This window comes from Ooceraea biroi, chromosome 1 (genome assembly GCF_003672135.1).
Source record: "Ooceraea biroi isolate clonal line C1 chromosome 1, Obir_v5.4, whole genome shotgun sequence".
Lineage (NCBI taxonomy): Eukaryota > Metazoa > Arthropoda > Insecta > Hymenoptera > Formicidae > Ooceraea > Ooceraea biroi.
The window spans coordinates 15924380-15942995 of NC_039506.1; the positions used below are offsets into that span (position 1 = coordinate 15924380).

The 18616-nt window shown below is 40.4% G+C and overlaps 4 protein-coding genes and 1 long non-coding RNA gene across 10 annotated transcripts in view; 2 read left to right on the top strand and 3 right to left on the bottom strand.

The window, feature by feature from the left end:
• Positions 1–184: 184 nt before the first annotated feature.
• LOC105274897 (60S ribosomal protein L37a) lies at positions 185–1115 on the bottom strand. The gene is made up of 3 exons (XM_011331369.3): positions 990–1115; positions 598–726; positions 185–388 (listed from the first exon to the last, which is right to left on the bottom strand). Exons 1-3 carry the CDS (start codon positions 990–992, stop codon positions 242–244), a joined length of 279 nt encoding a protein of 92 aa, XP_011329671.1. The 5' UTR covers positions 993–1115; the 3' UTR covers positions 185–241.
• Positions 1116–1269: 154 nt separating this feature from the next.
• Positions 1270–6423, bottom strand: LOC105274899 (pre-mRNA-splicing factor ATP-dependent RNA helicase PRP16). Of its 2 annotated transcripts, XM_011331370.3 has the most exons (4): positions 6273–6423; positions 4207–5859; positions 3551–3694; positions 1794–3464 (listed from the first exon to the last, which is right to left on the bottom strand). In XM_011331370.3, exons 2-4 carry the CDS (start codon positions 5809–5811, stop codon positions 1794–1796), a joined length of 3420 nt encoding a protein of 1139 aa, XP_011329672.1. In that variant the 5' UTR covers positions 5812–5859; positions 6273–6423. The 2 variants fall into 2 exon arrangements, with proteins under 2 accessions (XP_026825752.1, XP_011329672.1); XM_026969951.1 differs by lacking the exon at positions 6273–6423 and having other exon boundaries at positions 1270–3464; positions 4207–5811.
• Positions 6424–6530: 107 nt separating this feature from the next.
• Positions 6531–10802, top strand: LOC105274901 (SH3 domain-binding glutamic acid-rich protein homolog). Of its 3 annotated transcripts, none has more exons than XM_011331375.3 (5): positions 6531–6667; positions 7610–7792; positions 7951–8100; positions 8542–8582; positions 8730–10802. In XM_011331375.3, the coding sequence occupies exons 1-5, from the start codon at positions 6623–6625 to the stop codon at positions 8890–8892; spliced, it is 582 nt and encodes a 193-aa protein (XP_011329677.1). In that variant the 5' UTR covers positions 6531–6622; the 3' UTR covers positions 8893–10802. The 3 variants fall into 3 exon arrangements, with proteins under 3 accessions (XP_011329677.1, XP_011329678.1, XP_011329676.1); XM_011331376.3 differs by lacking the exon at positions 6531–6667 and adding an exon at positions 6678–7301 and having other exon boundaries at positions 8681–8861; XM_011331374.3 differs by lacking the exon at positions 6531–6667 and adding an exon at positions 6682–7301.
• Positions 10803–11035: 233 nt separating this feature from the next.
• Positions 11036–16596, bottom strand: LOC105274900 (uracil phosphoribosyltransferase homolog). 3 transcript variants are annotated; one of them, XM_011331371.3, is made up of 7 exons: positions 16389–16595; positions 16001–16043; positions 15757–15906; positions 15515–15659; positions 15277–15407; positions 15107–15170; positions 11036–11853 (listed from the first exon to the last, which is right to left on the bottom strand). In XM_011331371.3, the coding sequence occupies exons 1-7, from the start codon at positions 16514–16516 to the stop codon at positions 11801–11803; spliced, it is 714 nt and encodes a 237-aa protein (XP_011329673.1). In that variant the 5' UTR covers positions 16517–16595; the 3' UTR covers positions 11036–11800. The 3 variants fall into 3 exon arrangements, 2 of the variants coding, with proteins under 2 accessions (XP_011329673.1, XP_011329674.1); XR_003406586.1 differs by lacking the exon at positions 11036–11853 and adding an exon at positions 12295–13085 and having other exon boundaries at positions 13188–15170; XM_011331372.3 differs by lacking the exon at positions 11036–11853 and adding an exon at positions 12295–13864 and having other exon boundaries at positions 16389–16596.
• Positions 16597–17901: 1305 nt separating this feature from the next.
• The window catches only part of LOC109610697, a 68076-nt gene continuing 67361 nt past the window's right edge, over positions 17902–18616 (top strand). Inside the window, exons 1-2 of the long non-coding RNA XR_002192976.2 lie at positions 17902–17935; positions 18213–18434. This is a non-coding gene — a long non-coding RNA (uncharacterized LOC109610697). The remainder of the gene's footprint in view (positions 17936–18212; positions 18435–18616) is intronic.

An 18616-nucleotide genomic window follows, 5' to 3' on the forward strand; every position in this document is an offset into this window, starting at 1 on the left:
TGATCAAAAACTTTTGTTTTATTAATATCCAGCTAAATAAAATTGTTTTTATTTTATTTTATACATATACAGTGTTTGGTGAATAGAAATTCAGATTTTTTTATGAAACATGATAATACACATTTTGCCAAGGTGCTCGATAAATCGATGGAAATAAGATTGGTTGGCGCACTAAATAAAATCACAGTACGAAAAGTTATTTATTTGTCAAAAAGATATTTATTATTATTATTAAACAAATTTACTGTTCCTTAACTTCGCGTAATCGACGCACCGCTGACCTTACTGAAGCAGCAGCGGTTGTGGAGTACACCCATGCACCACCAGCGACTGTCCTCTTGCAGCGCTTGCAGGACCAGATCCCAACGACGCTGCGTTTCATCGCGTTCTGTCAAAAGCAAGGCTCGTTATTAACTATTCTCATACGTTATTCACTTTAATTGATCGATATTTATATAAAACAGATTCGTGTAATAAGGTGCACAGCACACATGCATCTTTGCTACACCAAATAGGTTAGGTTTCAGAAAACATCAGGTTACAAAATATTACAAATTTATCTTCCTCAGCATTAAGACGTGAATAATGAATTCTCACCTTTCCGCAAAAGGAGCAAGTGTATTTGCCATGTTGCGTGATTTCCATCTTCTTCACCATCTTCCTGAGGGAGGCACCGTAACGGGTACCATATTTACCGGTGATTCCAACCTTCTTCGTGCGCTTAGCCTGTCGAAATTCAATTTGATATTAATATACTTACGCTATGCAACACTTTAACAATTTCAAACACTGAAAAATAGCAAGCCTCCAGAGACTTGGTAAACATAACCTCGCTGCGAGGTTATATATTTTACAGTCACGTGAACTTAGCATTTTACGATGAAATATATACGTTAACAATTTTCTGAGAACATTAGTTTTCGTCCGGAAATTGATATCGCAAATATTTCAGCAAGATTTAACGCGTAAATGCCGATAAAATTTCTTACCATTTTGAATAAATAAGGAACGCTTTCGCAAAGAACAGGAAAACGACGGAAAGACCGAAAAGACTTGAAGCGAGCCGAGCGATTTCTCGCGATGGCGCACCACGCCGGAAGTTCGTGAGAGGAAATAATTTCAACGCGGTCGAATTTCAAACGTACGTGGGAAGAACTTATTAGATGTATGTACAAATAGATTTCGTCGTCAAATTTAGATGATGCTAAAAACCACTGTTATTATAAAATAAATTATAAAAAGTCTCGTTATTATAAAAACAAATTGGAATATCGTAAAAATAATTTTATTTATATAAAAACTTTTATGTACATACATATCACACACGCAAAGCTAATACATACAAAACACTTTGTACAGTTTTGATATTTATTCCCTAAAAAAAATTTAAGTATACGTCATTCCACATCTGATTATGGAGGACAGGGAGATTAAAATATTATTTAATTTACAAAGTAACATGCTAAATAATTTATACACTGTACAGTTCTGTAGCGTCTGTGCTAGGAGACGGGAAAGGATATGGAAATCTAATAATCAAGATCATAATGTAGAATTTTATCACTGATGCCGCCGCCGCTAAATTATCAATTACTATTAATTGTGGATTATAATTGAACCATCTGCGTAACATAGGTGTTACAATTTTTATTTATTTAATTTTTGTTTATCGCTAAATTTTTCGATTTGTCTGAATCACCCGTGTAACGAACGCATACACACGTACTTTCCTTTTTGCAATTGCACATTTAACGCAATACGACGCATTATATTATAAAAAAAAGAAATACTAATTAGAGTCCTAATCGTCCGGGAGTGTTACGATACGGAGCGGGGGTACCCGGTTCCCGGATGCCAGGCGTCAGAATCTCCTTCTTGCGCACCGACGCCTGCTCGCGCTCGAGCTGCTCCTGGGCGCGCGCCTTCATCTCCTCTTCGGCCTCCTTCATCTGATGTTCCATCTCGTGCAGGTGCTGCATCGCCTGGCGGCGCTTTGCGCGGCCGCTGCGACCCGTCTCCTTCAAGCTGAAGAACATCGGACCCAGCTCAGCCAGCCAGTGACCGTCCACCGCAGTGACGCACTGCATGTATTCCTTGGCGGTCATCACGAGCTCGTGATAAACGACGTAATCGGGTGTGAAGCCCATGCCGAACAGCGCCGAGGTGGGATGAAGGTGGCACGGCATCCCGGTACGGCAATTGACGTACTCGCCGATTCCCTTGAGGCGCGCCGCCTGATGAAAGTACGCGGAGCAGATGCACTTGCGCACGATGTCCCAGTCGGTGCCGCAGCTGACGACGTCCATCTTCTGCTGCTTGAGAATCTCCTCGAGCTGCGAGCGCACCTCACGCACCTTGCGCATCGCTTTCGCGTGTATGAAGTGCTCGTTGCACCAGGTGGTCGAGTAGCCGTTCGCCTTCCATTGGTTGTACACGTTCAGGTAGGTCAGATGGTCCGACTCGGGCACTTGGAACTTCTCGCGCGCCGAGTCCGAGTCCTCCTCGCGGCCCTTTGGTCGATAGAAGATCGACGGTACCGACAGCATGGAGACGATGATGAGAATATCCGCAGTGCAACCGAGTTCAGAGGCGACTATCAGCATCTGGCACTGTGGCGGGTCGAGAGGGAACTCGGCCATCTGCCGGCCGAGGGGCGTCAGGCGTCCGGTATGATCAAGCGCGCCCAGGATCCACAGCTGATACAGGGAGTTCAGTATATTGTCCTGCGGCGGCGGGTCCATGAAGTGGAACGCCAGCAAGTCCTGCACGCCCAGCGACTTCAGCAGCAGCACCGTGTTCGCCAGATTGGTCCGTTGGATCTCGGGTACTCCCGACAGCAACAACTCGTCGAGGTACTGCCTTCTAGTGTAAAGCCGGTAACACTGACCGGGCCCAGTACGACCGGCTCGTCCGGATCTCTGATCGGCGTTTGCGCGCGACACGGGATACACCTGGAGGGCGTCCATACCTATACGAGGATTGTAGACTTTGAGCTTGCAGTAACCGGAGTCGACGACAAAGACGATCCCGTCGACGGTCAGCGATGTCTCTGCAATGTTGGTCGCCACGACGCATTTGCGAAGATTGTCTTCGGACCGTTGGAAGATCTTCGCCTGCAGATCTGACGGCAGCTGGGAATAGATCGGCAGGATAGAGAGAGGCGGCGCCGACTCGATCTCGGCTAATCGTTCCTTCAGCGCTTCGCAGGTGACCTCGATGTCCTCCTGGCCTGGCATGAAGACGAGTACGTCGCCGCTTTTCGGCTGCAAGTGGATCTGTAAGACTTGCTTCACAGCCGCGTCCACGTAATCCTCGACCGGGTTCTTTGCGTGCAACACCTCGACGGGAAATGTGCGCCCTGGTATCTCGAACGTTGCCGCGTTGCCGAAGAATGCGGAAAATTTGCTGCAGTCCATCGTCGCGGAAGTTACGATCAACTTTAGATCGTGGCGCCTAGCAACAACCTATTTTTCAAATTGGAAAACCTATTAGTTTTCTAATGATGTTTAAAACAATGATATTTGAAATGATTAATGTATATGAATTATACCTCTCGAAGAAGACCGAATAATACATCTGTTGAAAGCGATCGCTCGTGGGCTTCGTCCATTATTATCACACTATAGCGATCCAGATCTCCCTCTCTCAAGCTCTCCCTCAGTAAAATACCGTCAGTCATGTATTTAATGACGGTCTGCAAAAACAAAATGTAATTAATTAATAAATGTTGTTAATTAATAAAGAGCTAAAGTGCTAATCGTCAAAGACTTGCAAAACTTGTTCATATAGCATTATACGTTTTTTCATCGACTGAAAAAAGAAATTAGTTTACAGATTTGCAAACTACAAAGTGACTGACAAAACACTAAAAAGTAAAGATGCAAACTCAAATAATCCTCTAAGTCGCCAGAAAATTGATTAATCCAAAAAATTCTTTATTAATGACCAAGGCTGGCCTTTTTTATATTGTATAATATTATGTTTTCATTTTATAATTTGTATTCTTATTTTTTCTTATTATTGTTTTAATTAATTTATATTTAGAAAATGACTTTGTAACGACACTTGAAAAGGACCGAAAGAGAAGGTCGAAATCGAAACGTCGTGTCCACACCCATTTGTATTGCCAGCCTTGGTCATTAATAAAGGATTTTTTGGATTAAAGATGCAAATATTTTATATCATATATTTATATCAAATACTTACATCCTTTGAAGTGCAATCTTCGAAACGTATCGCGTATCCGACCTTGTCACCTAGAGCGGTGCCCATCTCGTCGGACACTCGTTTCGCAATCGACATCGCGGCGACTCTCCTGGGTTGCGTGCAACCGATCATACCATTACGACTGTAGCCGTCCTCGTGAAGATACTGCGTTAATTGTGTGGTTTTACCGCTGCCGGTCTCGCCGACGATTATCACCACGCTGTTCTCTCTGATGATGTTCAGCAGTTCCTGGCGCACCGCGAATACGGGCAGGCTTCTCCTCTGATGCTGAATCGATCTGTGACGGGCTTCTCCGGTTACCTCCCCCGCTCCAATGTGGCGGGCATACTTCTGCCCGGCCTTGAAATCCGCTTCCTGACCCGCATGCTCCTTGTCGTCCTTGCGCCGATCGTGGACGCCCATAATGTTCCCGATGTGCGTGCCGGCCAGCTCCCAATGCTTCTTCTGCGCCCTGCGTCTCTCCTTTTGCTCGCGATAGGCCTTGACTAGTGCCGAGCCCTTCCTTGCCACTAGAGCCATGTCGGAAGTGGGATCGCGCACGGGGACCACCGGTTCCGGCTGTTTCGTGAAGACGATCCGCCCGTCCAGGAACGGTGGCACCACATTGTGCACGAGCAAGTGCACCCTCGCCTCACCCTCGTCGTCTGGATCGTCGTCATGGTCCAGCGAGCTCACGACACCCGACGTCAGCATCCGATTGCGCTCCCACAGCTCGTTGTCCTTGTTAATCTGCCGCTGTTGCGCGGACACGCGCTTCTGCCGCCTGGCTTCCAGCTCCATCTCCTTCTTGCGCGTGTACTCCTCGGACACGTTGGCGAACGCGTTGTTCTCGCCGTCGTCCAACGCGTACCACTCCCTGTCCAGCCGCTGCTGCTCCTCCTCCCACAACTCCTTCTCTTCCCCGTCCACCATCGGAGTGGCGCCGGAGCTCTTGTACTCCTTGTTCCAGGAGTTGTACTTGTACGACGGTGTGAATTCGCTGCGGATGCTGTCGCGGCCGTCCCGGTTCCCGTAGATGTTCGGCGTCGGGTGATCCCAGCTCGAGCGTCTCGGCTCCTCGTCCTCGTCGTCGTCCCAGTTGCTCTTCGAGGTCGGGTCCTTCGTGCGGAATTTCGGGGTCTGCGGCTCGTCCTTGAACCTGAGCGGAGTCTGCCTCACGCTGCTGTCCCTACCCCGACTCTCCCTGTTCCTGCTCTCCCTGTCCCTACGTCTGTCCCGGTCCCGGTCTCTGTCCCTCTCGCGATCGCGATACGAGTTTCTAGAGACTCGGTCGTCTGCGTTCAATCTCTGACGCTTCAGCCGCGACTCCAATCTCTCTTGTGCCACGGAGTTGACACCGCCGGTGTATGTGGGCGTTTCCTCTTCATAAGATCGATACCTCCTGTCCTTCCCTTCGGATCTATGCGACTTGGAGCTGGAAGGCTCCTGCGACTGCTCCCTTCTCTTCTGCTCCGCGAGCTTGTCGAGACCCAGTATAGATGGTTTCTTGAAGGTGTGATCTGAAGTTTTCTTACGGATCACCAGGCCACCCACTTGATTCCCCTCGGTCCCCTCTAATCTATATAAGCTCGGATCATCCGACATCTTCTTTTGAGGTGTTTAATGAAATCTTACTGGAATGTTCTTGATCTCCTGAAACAAAAGCATAAGATGTTTCTAATTAAGAAGTTATCACACGTAAATTTTAATATAATTTTAATTGCAATTTTTCTAATTTTTTAAAATGTTTAAAATTGATATTATTAAAAGTAAATAAGATTGAGTTAAGAATATAATCTTATTTTCGAAATAAAGGAACGATACTTTAATCCATAACGAAACGAAGTTCCATATCGTCGATTAATAATTAAGGTTAGGAAAGTGCTATTACAAAAACGTTCCCATAAAAATTCTTATATCATACACTGTCCTGCAAATCAGCTAGCTAAAATATTGAATATTCTCAAAATTAATGTATAATATACATTCTCGAAGAAGCAACTCACAACGAACTAACCTATAAACAACACACGATCACGCAACCATCATGTTTATAAATACTAAACCTGTTAAAATCAGCTGAAGGGCTCATGAATTCTTGAGACTGACCAGTGCTCGTGAATATATTATACACTAATCACACATCAAATGCATTAATATTCAACAAATCTATGAAAAAGAACACTTCCTCCTAAAAACGTACACTGAAAGCCACTACGGCCAAGTGACCACACGAGCGACCGACAGCGACCGATTGGTGGTCGGCTGCTATCGCCCGCCGTCGGGTACTTCCGGAGGCGATCGGAGCGCATGCGCGTCGCAGCTAGAGAGAGAGAGCGAGTTCGTCGAGAGTCCATCAGTTCAGTCTAGGGAGCAGCCAGCTGCCGGTAGTGCGGGTTAACCAGCTCGAGCAACGATGGTCGTGAAAATCTACATATCGGGTATCAGCGGCAACAAGGAAGTGAGTGCCAGCAGCTTCCGGGGCGGTCGTTCCGATAAGCGGCGGTTTCCCTCGACGACGACGCGGATGCGTGTTCCACGTCGGTACTCCACGACGTCTACCTGACATCGCGCGCGCGCCAGGTGGCCGTTGGCCTTCCTCGTCGCCGTCGTCGTCGCTGTATCAGGTTACAGCGCGGCTGGCACACTCTCGCGACTCCGGAGCACCTGGCGATCAGTCGCGCGCTGTCACTCGGGATCCTCGGCCGACACGGGCGTGTAATCGCGCTTCCTAAGCGGCCCCCCTCGGCGACTCCCCCCGCCTTCCTCGACGCACGGTTGGCGCACAGCGGTGTCATGTTTTTTAACGTGTCACGTTTATTAGCAGCTGCTGCTGTCCCGTCACGCTAGCTCCCGTTGGAGTCTGTTTATTTGCACGAGACGATCTAGAGGTGGATCGCGCGACGTGCGTGTCACGCCAACGAAATGCTGCGCGGAAAATGTAAAATGAGGCGGTCCATGAGGCTGAGTTTGATCACTGATGTCTCCTCTGGCCCGGAAATATGTATCGAGTCTCTTCTCCTCGCCGGAAACGTCGATGCTGTTATATCATTCGTTGCTTGTGCCACCACTTGTTGAGAGGAATTACCATTAGCGTATGGATATTGTCAATTATGAATTTGTTGTGTTGTGTAGAAAGGCACCATGTATGATGAGATGTAAATGACTGGTCACAGTCGGTTGGCTCCCCACGTAATTTTCTCTTCAAAACCTCAGCTCAACATGCAACTGCGACTTCCAGATAATTGAGAGTACAATATACCAGCGAGGCAAACGGACTTAATATTAATTCTCATTGTTTTCAATTTTTGCATCTAAACAAACGGAAAACCGTGTTTTAAAACATGAGCTGCAATTACAGCATTTGTTACTCGGCGATGTCTCATTTGCAAATATGTTACAGGTGAAAAAGAGGCAGCAGCGCGTGCTGATGATCCTAGACAGCAAGAGTGTCGAATACGAGATCATCGATATAACAGAGCCGGGCAAGGAGCTAGATAAAGAATTCATGCAGGCCAACAGCAACGCGAGGAACAACAAGTACCCGTTGCCGCCACAGATATTTAACGAGGATGACTATTGCGGAGTAATTATCCTTTCCTCACGCTATTTGCATGCTATTCCGATATTTTCAGAATCAGTTGAGTCACTGATCTTGATAGTACGTTGCGCGTAGGTAACAAGTAATCCAGGATACCGCATCATTAATGCGTTACACGACGTAAAAGAGCATAACTCTTGCAGGATTACGAAGACTTCGACCTGTCGAACGAAATAGACGAACTGGAGAAGTTCCTGAAAGTTACGCCGGCGGTCAGCACCGCGGAAATCACTCTCGACTCGAAATCGCAGAGTGACGAGATCCAGGCGAACGGGAACACTTCAAGCCGGGAGGTAAACGTCGTATCATTGTTGTTAGACTCGGTATCACAGCTTGAACAACAAAGGCTGCGTCAGCAGCTAGTTCGCGTGTATGTATGTTTCCTCGGGAGAAAGAATTCGGATGCGCGAAAATAGAAAGAGCAATTACTATAGTCATGTTTATCGTGCAGCACACGTGTACAAGATGCGAAACTTCTTTTATTTATACACTCGGTATTTTTATATCTCACCACAAAGGGAATTAACGCATGCATATATGACGGAAATGATGGACGATATATATTTTATTTTGCAACGGCGGCCGTTAGTCGCGCTAAAGTAAAATTACTTTAATTGTTTATCACGGAGATCTCCGTTAAGTGTATCGATTTGCTGGTTTATCCCGTGACCTTGCTACTAAATTTACCTTGCACTTTCCACGTAAATAACACATAAATAATCTGTGCTTTGCAGCCCTCCGCGGACAAAGAAGCGGATCTAATGCTCTCCGACAGGTAACGCTCTTGCTCTTTATAATAATAAATTATTTAACGATCCGTTACACGCATCGAGCGTTCGTGAAAAATATCTCTCACTTTGACATTTATTTCAGAAGCTAAATATCTTTTGTCGATCTATCATTGTTTGTAATTGGTGATCAGTTTACCAGAGAGAACGACTCTAGAGAGCGAGGATAAAGCGCGAAACGATGCGAAACCGAGCGAAGTAGACGGCGCGACGAAGGCCGTCGACGAGGGCGAACACGCGGAGGACAGCGGTGATAAAAACGAGGAGAAGTCCGACGATCAGGAGAAGGAGGAATAGGCACCGGACGCACCCACGCGAAGTTGGGATATTCCACGCAATGACATCCTTTCTTCCTCACCCGCAACGGGTGGTACATTTCGCAAAGAGAAAAAGCAAAAAAAAGAACACAAATTTATTATATTACTAAGGCTGAACGCAGGTACTGCCAAGATAATATTCTGTATTGCGGAAAGTCCGTTGAGCGAAAAGTGTAAGTGACGCGTAGAGAGAAAGAGAGCGAGCGAGAGAGAGAGAGAGAGAGAGAAAGCATACTTTTATAGAACGTATACTTTATATTTTAGATCACAGATCTCGCGCGCGCGTGCAAATGTTTCGCGACGGGTCCGACCGCGAGGTGACACGGACGGATTCCTCCATATCGCCTACCTTTAAACACGTCTTCACACGTTTGTTTGTTTGTTTGTTATTCCCTTGTGCGTTATCGCATTGTTTCGCACCGCACCCCGATGCGTCACGGTGATTCCCGTGATTAACGAGATCGGAGCGTATGCTTCTCTTCTTTTGTATGAGCGAGTTTCGGTTGGTATCGCCGCCGCGCGTGCAAGCGAGTGTAGAATGTAGAGCCGACACACACACACAACGTGCACACGCGTACACGTACACGTACACGATATCATATTCGGGAGAGATATATGAGGATCACAAATATATGGATACATATTTGTATTATAATTGGATCTTTTTCTATGTTTAAATATAATTAATTGTTAAACGCGCGAGAAGGTTTTTGATATTTATATACGTTGCGCTCGAGATATCGTACATTTAAAAGAGACGTATTAACGCAGTATTAACGGTAGTCCTATCGTGGAACTTCTCAATCGGGCGCATTACGTTACATTAGGATGATCGAACAATCTTTCCAAATACGTCATTTAAAAAGTCACTTCTCAAAGTTTATTATGTACGTTATGTATAATATATATATATTAGAATTATATAGTTGTTAGAATGCCAAGAACAAAAGGGGGGAGTCTTCTAGATTTTTATAGCTCGACCGCGAGCGCTTCTTTTCCGTCGTATTACTTCCATTCTCGTTTCCACTTACGACAGAATTACACTGTTGCATATGACTCATACCGGCATGACATAATTTCGTTGATACGTGTGTACATGACTCATGCTCACTCGACACTATCCAATTCGGCCGTCGCAGTCTCTGATTTTATTCGATTACTAATTTCCGAACGTATGTATTCCGAGTATCGTACATGCAAAATGTTGTATTCGTAAAGCCAGTTCTATTTTGGAAGGAGCGAAGGCTTACGACATACGACGGTCATTTGATAAGTCCTTAAAAAATATATATACGTATGTATATACGTTATGTATCAATTTTCTTTTTGTTTTTATTGAGTATAAAATTTCAATTACTATTTGTCAGTTTGATGTTAGGCTATCTCATATATTTTCTATAAAGACTTGTCAAACGACCCTCGTACACGTATCTTTGAGTTATATTGTGACAATACGAAGATCGATCCGGAAGGAGAATTGCTTGTACGACTGCTAGTGGGGCAGAACACGACACAAACCCCCGTTAACACGTGAGAAATCCTGATGCGTGAGCCAAAAAGTGCACATAACGTGAATCGAAAAAGCGAGAGAACATGTATGCGAACTTGACGTCTTTCCGTAGATAAATCTGTTCTGAGGTGGTAGTGTAGGGGATAAATAGCGGCAGTTGTGGCAATTGAAAGGCCTACGCAAATGATTTTTCGGATTATTCTGATCACACGGTTCTTCCTGTCCTTTCTACATCGTGCTCGGCAAGATTTGGCATCTTGCGCAGATCGTTTTACCGCTTACCGATCCGAAACGGTACCATTGTCATAATAAAATTAAGCTTCCGCAGCATTTGCTACAAACTGCTTTGTTATACGATAAATAAACAAGATAAGAAATTATTTTTGCTATTATAATTTTACTCTTCAAGCATAACAACAGAGACCGACGATTATTGATCGATATACTGAATCTACGTTTTTAATATCGTGCGTAACATGCATAACTTATCGCTCTAATCAAAGAAGGGGTGAACGACGGCTTTCGTTCGTATTAACACAATGTGTCTTTCTTATCACAAAAGCGGCGGGAGATGGGGGGTGGGGGTGGGGGTAACAATAAGAAAAATTGAATATTAATGTTAAAATAAATTCTAACGCATTGTATTAAAGATATATAATCATCAAACGTATAACCATATTTACAAAGAGAGATAATATTCATTATATATAATATATTATATATAAGTGTATGTATATGTATATATATATGTACATATACATATATATATATGGATCATGGCGATCATTGTTACATGCATATAAGAATTTACTAATAAATATAAATGAGATACAAGTTAAAGATTGCACGCACATTAATGTATCCTTAATATATATATATTTTTTTTTTCCTCTATTTCTAATGTATCACAAAGCAACGAAAGTTATTTGTAACATATGTAAATATATATATATGTGTATCTCTTGGAGAATTTGATGGATTCTATGTTACACTATGACAAGAGCATGGTAAGTACATTGATACGTGGCGGTACATCGACATGTTATTCAAGCGACCAGTTACTTTACAACAAACCTGAAGCAAGATATAAGATGCGTTTTTTTCTTCAAAAGCAATATAGAAAACATTTTCAGATACAGATACGGAAAGTATGAGTCTTCTCTTACGAGATGTACACGATATCTAAAAATATTCTTCACATGAATTTCCGCGAGTTAAAAAGTTAGCTAATGTCTAATATAAGTTAAAAATGTAATGTCTAATTGGTGTAATATCGACAATTTGCGTTATAACGTAGATTCACGTGGCAAATTGATTGATATCTGCTATTTGATCACAATTTCGAGCCTAACAGTGTAACTAAAATTAACTAGATTCCTCAACTATCTTTCTCTTGTATATTTGATGTCTCCGTTATCACACGAGTACAGCCTGAAAACAATAATTATCAATATGTTTTTGATAATATACATATTTGAAATAAGTATACATAGAAATATTGGTCTGTGTTAAAAAGAAATATTTTCTAAAGAAAGCTTTGACAATATTTGTTAGGCTTTTATAGTCTAACAAATAAAACACCATTCACATTGTGTGTGTGTGTGCATATTTTTCCTATATATACTAATTATTATTATTATATATTGACTTTTATAATCATGTGAAAGAAATATACAGGATATCTTAGACAAACCAAATGTTCCATAAATCAACTTTTTGAATCTTTGTTTTTATCATTACGATGGTAAAAATGTTACATATGATATTTATATTATATTGTACAGTACAACTATACTAGAAAATGTGTTAATTAATAAACTCTGCTACAAGTATATTAAAGTATAAAAAAATATAAAAATAATGCAAAGTCCGTATTTTCAAAGTTGCATTTATTTCATCTATACTATCTGCTGTATTAAATCATTAATAATCACAAATATGTATCAGATATTTATCATTATTATGTTTCGGTACAATATATTTGTCGAACAAACTTATTGCTGAAACGAAAAAGACGTTAAACGATCATTAATCAGTAAAAAAAACTTATAATTTAAATAATAGTATGTTTATATATAATCGTCGCATCCTCAATAAGTAAAATTTACACAACTTGTTGTCACTGTGATTTTGCTATAATTGCAGAATGCAGCTTTTTCACAGGCACGTTATAAGGCAAACAGTTTAATAAAAATGCCCGTTCCCGGACAATTCAATAAACCTTTTAAAAATCATCTTTATACATATGTCTTATAAGCACACACGTTTGGTACCTTCTGAAGTGGCGTGACACTAAAGTTTCACATGTGAGTTGAACTTGAACAAATATACAGCCATTAATTGAATCATGCACGAAATATTATCCTTACGTATATAAATATTTGAAACTTGCTACATGTAAAAGCTGCATAGTCCTCCATACGATGCGTGTGTGGGTATGTAATTTATAAAATTCTATATATTCCTCTTTCTCTCGTTTTTCGATTATTGAGCATCAACTGTACTTTGACTCCATCGGGTGAATACATATATACATATATGTACATAAAATAGCTTCCAATGAATATATAGTCTCGGTCATATACATATATATGTACCATTCCCTGACTATCTTAACTGACATTAATGAACAAATTAAAACTAATTCTCTTCTCTGATCGCATCTGCAGATATTCAAATATTCCGTATGATACAAAATAAATTAATAAATTATGCGGTGCGTTGTACTATTGAATTCTCTTTATGCATGAACCAAATGTATTTACCTTCTATGTAAAGTACCATAAATAACATTTGTACCCATTCCGACTAAAATGTTTTAAAAAGAATATATATATAATATATATATTATATACGTTTATAAGTATCAGTGTATACAAAGATTCCGTTAAAAATTATGTATAAAATGCAACTTGCGTAAAAAATCAAGGATGCATCAGAACTACCGGGTCTTTAAACGGTAAGAGTGCCCCGACTCGTATGCTTCCTCACATTTTTACATTTAGTATATAGTATTCCTTCCATAAATTTTAAGAGAACATGCATAAATATAATCAAGTTACTGTGGTAGTGTAAATACGTGTTCACGATCGTGTTACAGTACGCTCAGCTATATGTTTCATATTCTGCTCTTACATAGACATTTACCTATTACTTCAAACACATTCGTCTCCCTCTCACATATATGTAAGGCATACGTAGCAAAAATAATACAGTGTAATGTATTATTTTTGATTATATTATCGTGTGTAACGCATAATGAGGTATTCATCCTTCTTCTAAAAAAAATCTACTAATATATAGAGAAAATGTTTACCACAAAACTTCGACAAAAAGAGTCATGTGACTGAAGATTCATCATTGTATATTGGTCTTATATCTCGAGTGGAAAAATTTCTGTTACAGAATATTTGTGTACGTCGTAAAGAAATCTAGCTCAGATCTGAATCAAGAGTATGCAGAAAAGGAAAGAAAAATTAATGTAATGCTGCAAACCACTTAGAGATATTGTATATAACATTTCTTAACAAGAAAAGGGTAATGCATGTACCGTAATTGATCGGCTTTCCTCTCTCGTGTACAAATATTGTATATATTATATTACATCGTGTACGCGGGAAACCTGACATTACACACGCGTATCCGTCCGCTTGAATTGAAAATCCGACAGATCTCTCGAGTTCGATAATAAAATCATTTTACGAGAAAGCAGGCGGGGGCGATTTCAAAAACGATTGTAATGTCAAGCTCTTGTTGATTATTCAACTATTAATTTGCTCACGTTTTATTGGGACGGTGATACTATGTACGCGATACCAAACAAGTGGTACATATATGGTCGGATATAATATTCGTCTTAATGCAACATATGCGTATAGCACACATAAAACTCATAAACTTCTACCGTGCCTTTGCAGACAAAGGATTAGAAAAGAACAACTGTTAGTGAAAAATGTATTGAAAGAGATATTGTAAAATTGTTTCAATTATTTCATCGGTACTCGATCGATTCTAAGTACATTTCAAACAAATGTATTGCTTACAGTCTTATCGTACGTAGAGAAAATCAAAAGAATGCTTACTGCTGAAAAAATTTAGATCTGCGATTTGCATATCGCACTTATCTCTAAAGTCTATAAATCATTTAATTTATGAATCACTCAACTATAAAGTGATATATTTCATTTTCGAAAGCTATCGTCAAAGAACACCGAATTAAAAGACAATTAATCATACAAAAAATAACTTATTAAAATATATAAATGTAAAAATAAATTTAATACATTTTTGCTAGGAACTGAAACTTTAAAATATACGTCTACAGAAAATCACAGTTACTAAGTACTTCAGGATTCGCATATCCGATATAAAAATGAAAAAGAAAAATGCCTCTATAAATGACTTCATTGTAATTCTTCCTCACCGCAAGAATAATTAAGAGCATTCTTAATCGACGTGTACTTTGCAATCGTTTACTTTATTAATTGCACGAAATAGCCACGAAACTGGCGATGCCGTAAATCGCTAATAATTAACTCTAATTATCAAATGGCTTAATATATTATCGTTTCCTTGTTTCCGTAGCACGTAATCATTCTTCATTGATTTCCTCTTGGTTTTATTATGCATCTATATATATATATTTCTCTTTAGCATTTATTATGCAAATATAATTAATCCGTACCAAAATATTTCTGTCCAAAATGATTTGGCGCGACAGTGTGGATCTCCGACGTTAAGATCTTCATCTGCAAAGAAAAGGAAAGAGAATTTTACCCAGGACACTTTAAACGATCGTCGTCAAGCGGACATTTAATATCATTCAAGCACAAAAACGCGTAACACACACGTTACCTTAGGGAAGGCAGTGACCAGAGATTTGGCTGCGATTGGCGTACAGAACAAATTTGACAAGATAATATTTTCTTCGAGCACGTTGTGTTCCTTTAACACAGCTATAGCTTTTATTACAGTATTCCCTGTACCTACGTGTGTACAATAAACAAAAATATAAAGCACATTACAGCTACCTCGCACAAACGTGGCATCAAACGCATGCTTCGTTGCTGAAATACAAGTCTTTCGAACTCACTCATTATTGGATACATCAGCAAGACCTTCCTCTCGGATATATCGTCCGGGAATTTGGCGTAAACTACTCTAGCTTCGTGCGTGTCCATGTCACTTTCTACTAGTATCTTACCAATTCGGATACTGCGACAACAATCTCTCAAACCCTGCAAGCACACCGTTCCGTTACGATTGGTGTTTAAATACGAAGAATGTGCTTTATATTTAGTATTGCAGTTTGCCTCGTTAGCGTTTGGATCATACCTGCTCCATAGCTTCCCCACTCCTCACTATAGACACACCGCAGTTTCCTTTCTGGTATTTCAGACCCTTGTATTTGGCACCAGTCGGAGTCGTTACCACGCATTTTGTGAAAGGCAGCTGATTCAAGCTCTCCTCTATAACTAGCCTAATCTAAAGAATGGAGAAAGACATCGTAACAGTTTCTCTTTCTAGTGGTTTCATAGTGGTGACTCTACGCGACACAAAAATGAACATGTGATCTTACCAAACGATCAGCATAAAACTTAAAGTCGCTCCTCGTGGTATTCCTGTAAATAGAAAATTACGTTTATTTGCCAACGAGCAATGAGAGTCGATTTATTCAATGTTTTTAAAAATTTTTGATTATTTATTGACCTACAAATTCCAGCATTTAATTATATATGTGCACACGCACAAGAATGCGGATACAATAAATATAACAAATATTTGTATAACCTTTTCCTACTTACAAAGAATATACTACAAAATTACAAGAAAATACAAATATATATTTATTTTTAAATAATAATTAAAAATATACAATTTTCTTTATTTTTTAAATTTATTAGAATAATTTAAAATATATACATATAAATTATTGCTCATCAGCACGTGCGGTATTTGCGACTCACTTGTCTCGTAAAATGGTTTGCAACTCCTTCACTTGGTTGTTACATGGCAGAATCTTCAGATTTAGCCCGTACTCGTCGACGATCTCGTGGTTGTTCAACAACTTCGTCGTAGTATCCATACTTCCCATGACGGACAGCGTGCATGTGTAATGAAAGACTGAACGAGATTACGAGAGTGGCTGAGAGAGTGGCCACGCCGGTCCAATCAACCCTCCCCTTCGATCGCAGCGTTGACTAGCAGCGCTACTTGTATTCGTCCTCAAAATCGAAAACTTGTATTCTTCCCTTCCGCATTTTTTAATATCCTAATACCCATAATATTTTTCTTATTAATTTTGCCACGTTACCCAAAAACTGCAGTCATCTGTTCTGCTGACGAATCTCTTGAAACTCAACATAATTTATTAATTTGCCAAAAATTTGTATTATTGTGATTTAAATCTTTATTGTTGAATTAGGAAAATAAAAGTTTTTCACTTGCTGTTAAGTTGTGCTATTTAATAGTAAAAAGTTTTATCTTGTCATTATTTAATCGAACTATTAAAAATATAAAGCTTGTGCTCGACTCATTATTGAATCATTACTACTTGATTTTTTAAATAAAATCAGTGGAGGCTCGTAACGGAGAGTTTTGGAACTAAAAAATTGGAAGGCAGTATAACAATTGGAGCGCGATGCGGGGGCGTGACGCCATACACCGGAATTTGTTAGAATTACTTGTAAAGTTCCTTCCAACTAGGACAGATGACGCCACGGCCCTGCTGCGCTCGCGAAGTGCATTCAAACCGAAGTGTTCTCACCGAGTTCTCGCGCGCGAAGAAACACGCAATGTTTCTCGTACAGTCCTCCTAAGCTTATAACGCGTCAGTGTCGTGTACGATGTACCTAATATTGCAATTTCTGTATCTTGGTAGCAGCTTCGATATTTCAATACTTCGAGATTTCGCAATCGAATGATTCTGCATCACATTTCAAATCGTAATCAATTGCGAAACGTGCCGCAACGGTCGTACCCAAGCAGCACGCATTGGTTTCAAAACCGTTTCATAAACGTTTTGCCGTAACGTTTCATAACCATTTTATTGAAACGTTTATTTAGGAGAAAAATGTCCAACGAAAAAACGTTAGGAGAAACGTTTCAGAAACCATCAGAAAAATATTTATCAATTCTATATATCAGTGCCTCAAAGATAGACAGAGTTAAGTCACATTTTTGTAAAAAACTAGATTTTTATATCTTATGAATTACTCTCTAAATTTCGTGTAGTGGAATCTCACTCTTTTGAAATATCACTGCAAGTAATAGCGATCTCAAAAGTTTCAAAAGAAAAGAAGAAGAAAAGAGTATTGGATCGGTTTTCCGGATGGTTATTTATAAGGTGATAACACAAATGTTACTTGCGAGAACGTCACGTCTGGCCTGGCCATCTATCGGTCGCTTGGTGAATCAGAGGTGGGAATCACACACACTTGTGTTGATTTTTGTCTCTCGTTCCATAATCGAGTACATTGAAACGTATGATGTAAAAATAATGAATACTCGCAAAGTAAGTAGAAATTACTATTTTTTCTATATTAATTATATAATTTCAAATCGATTTAATAAAACACATTTTTCGTTTCTGTGGAAACGTGAAAAATACGTTTTTAAAATTGAGGTCTAAAAACGGTTTCCATTTAAACCGTTTCTTAAATGGTACTTTGTGTTTCTTAGACATTAGATACGTCTAAGAAACATATATTAGGCTAGCATGTGCTGCCTGGGTAGGCTCGCGTTCGAATTGTTTCGTACTTCTCACGATTATTGTTCTTATTATCTGAAAGATTTTTGGCGCGTGCAAAATATTATCGCGAACGTCTCACGGAAAGTGTTAGAAGTTCGTCGTGACCTGCCAAGTACCACGTACAATCCGTGTCGTGACGATTTCAGTGCCGGGAACTTATACTTGTGATCCGTTGAGCCGAAGTTGCAGCCATTTTCATCCGCTTCGTGTTGGGTCCTCTCTGAAATGAGTCGAGAGTGCAGCGAATACGTCATTATCACAGGTATGCGCGTAATTTTGCAAACCAACTACACGCGTTGGTTATTATATTTTCTGTAGCATTATTAGCCATAAGGACGGGAAAGGGGAAGGGAAGAAAAGGGAGCAGGAAAATGATCAAACCGATCATTCATGAATACGCCCAAATTTCACTTTCACGTGAAATAATAATTACAATCGATAATA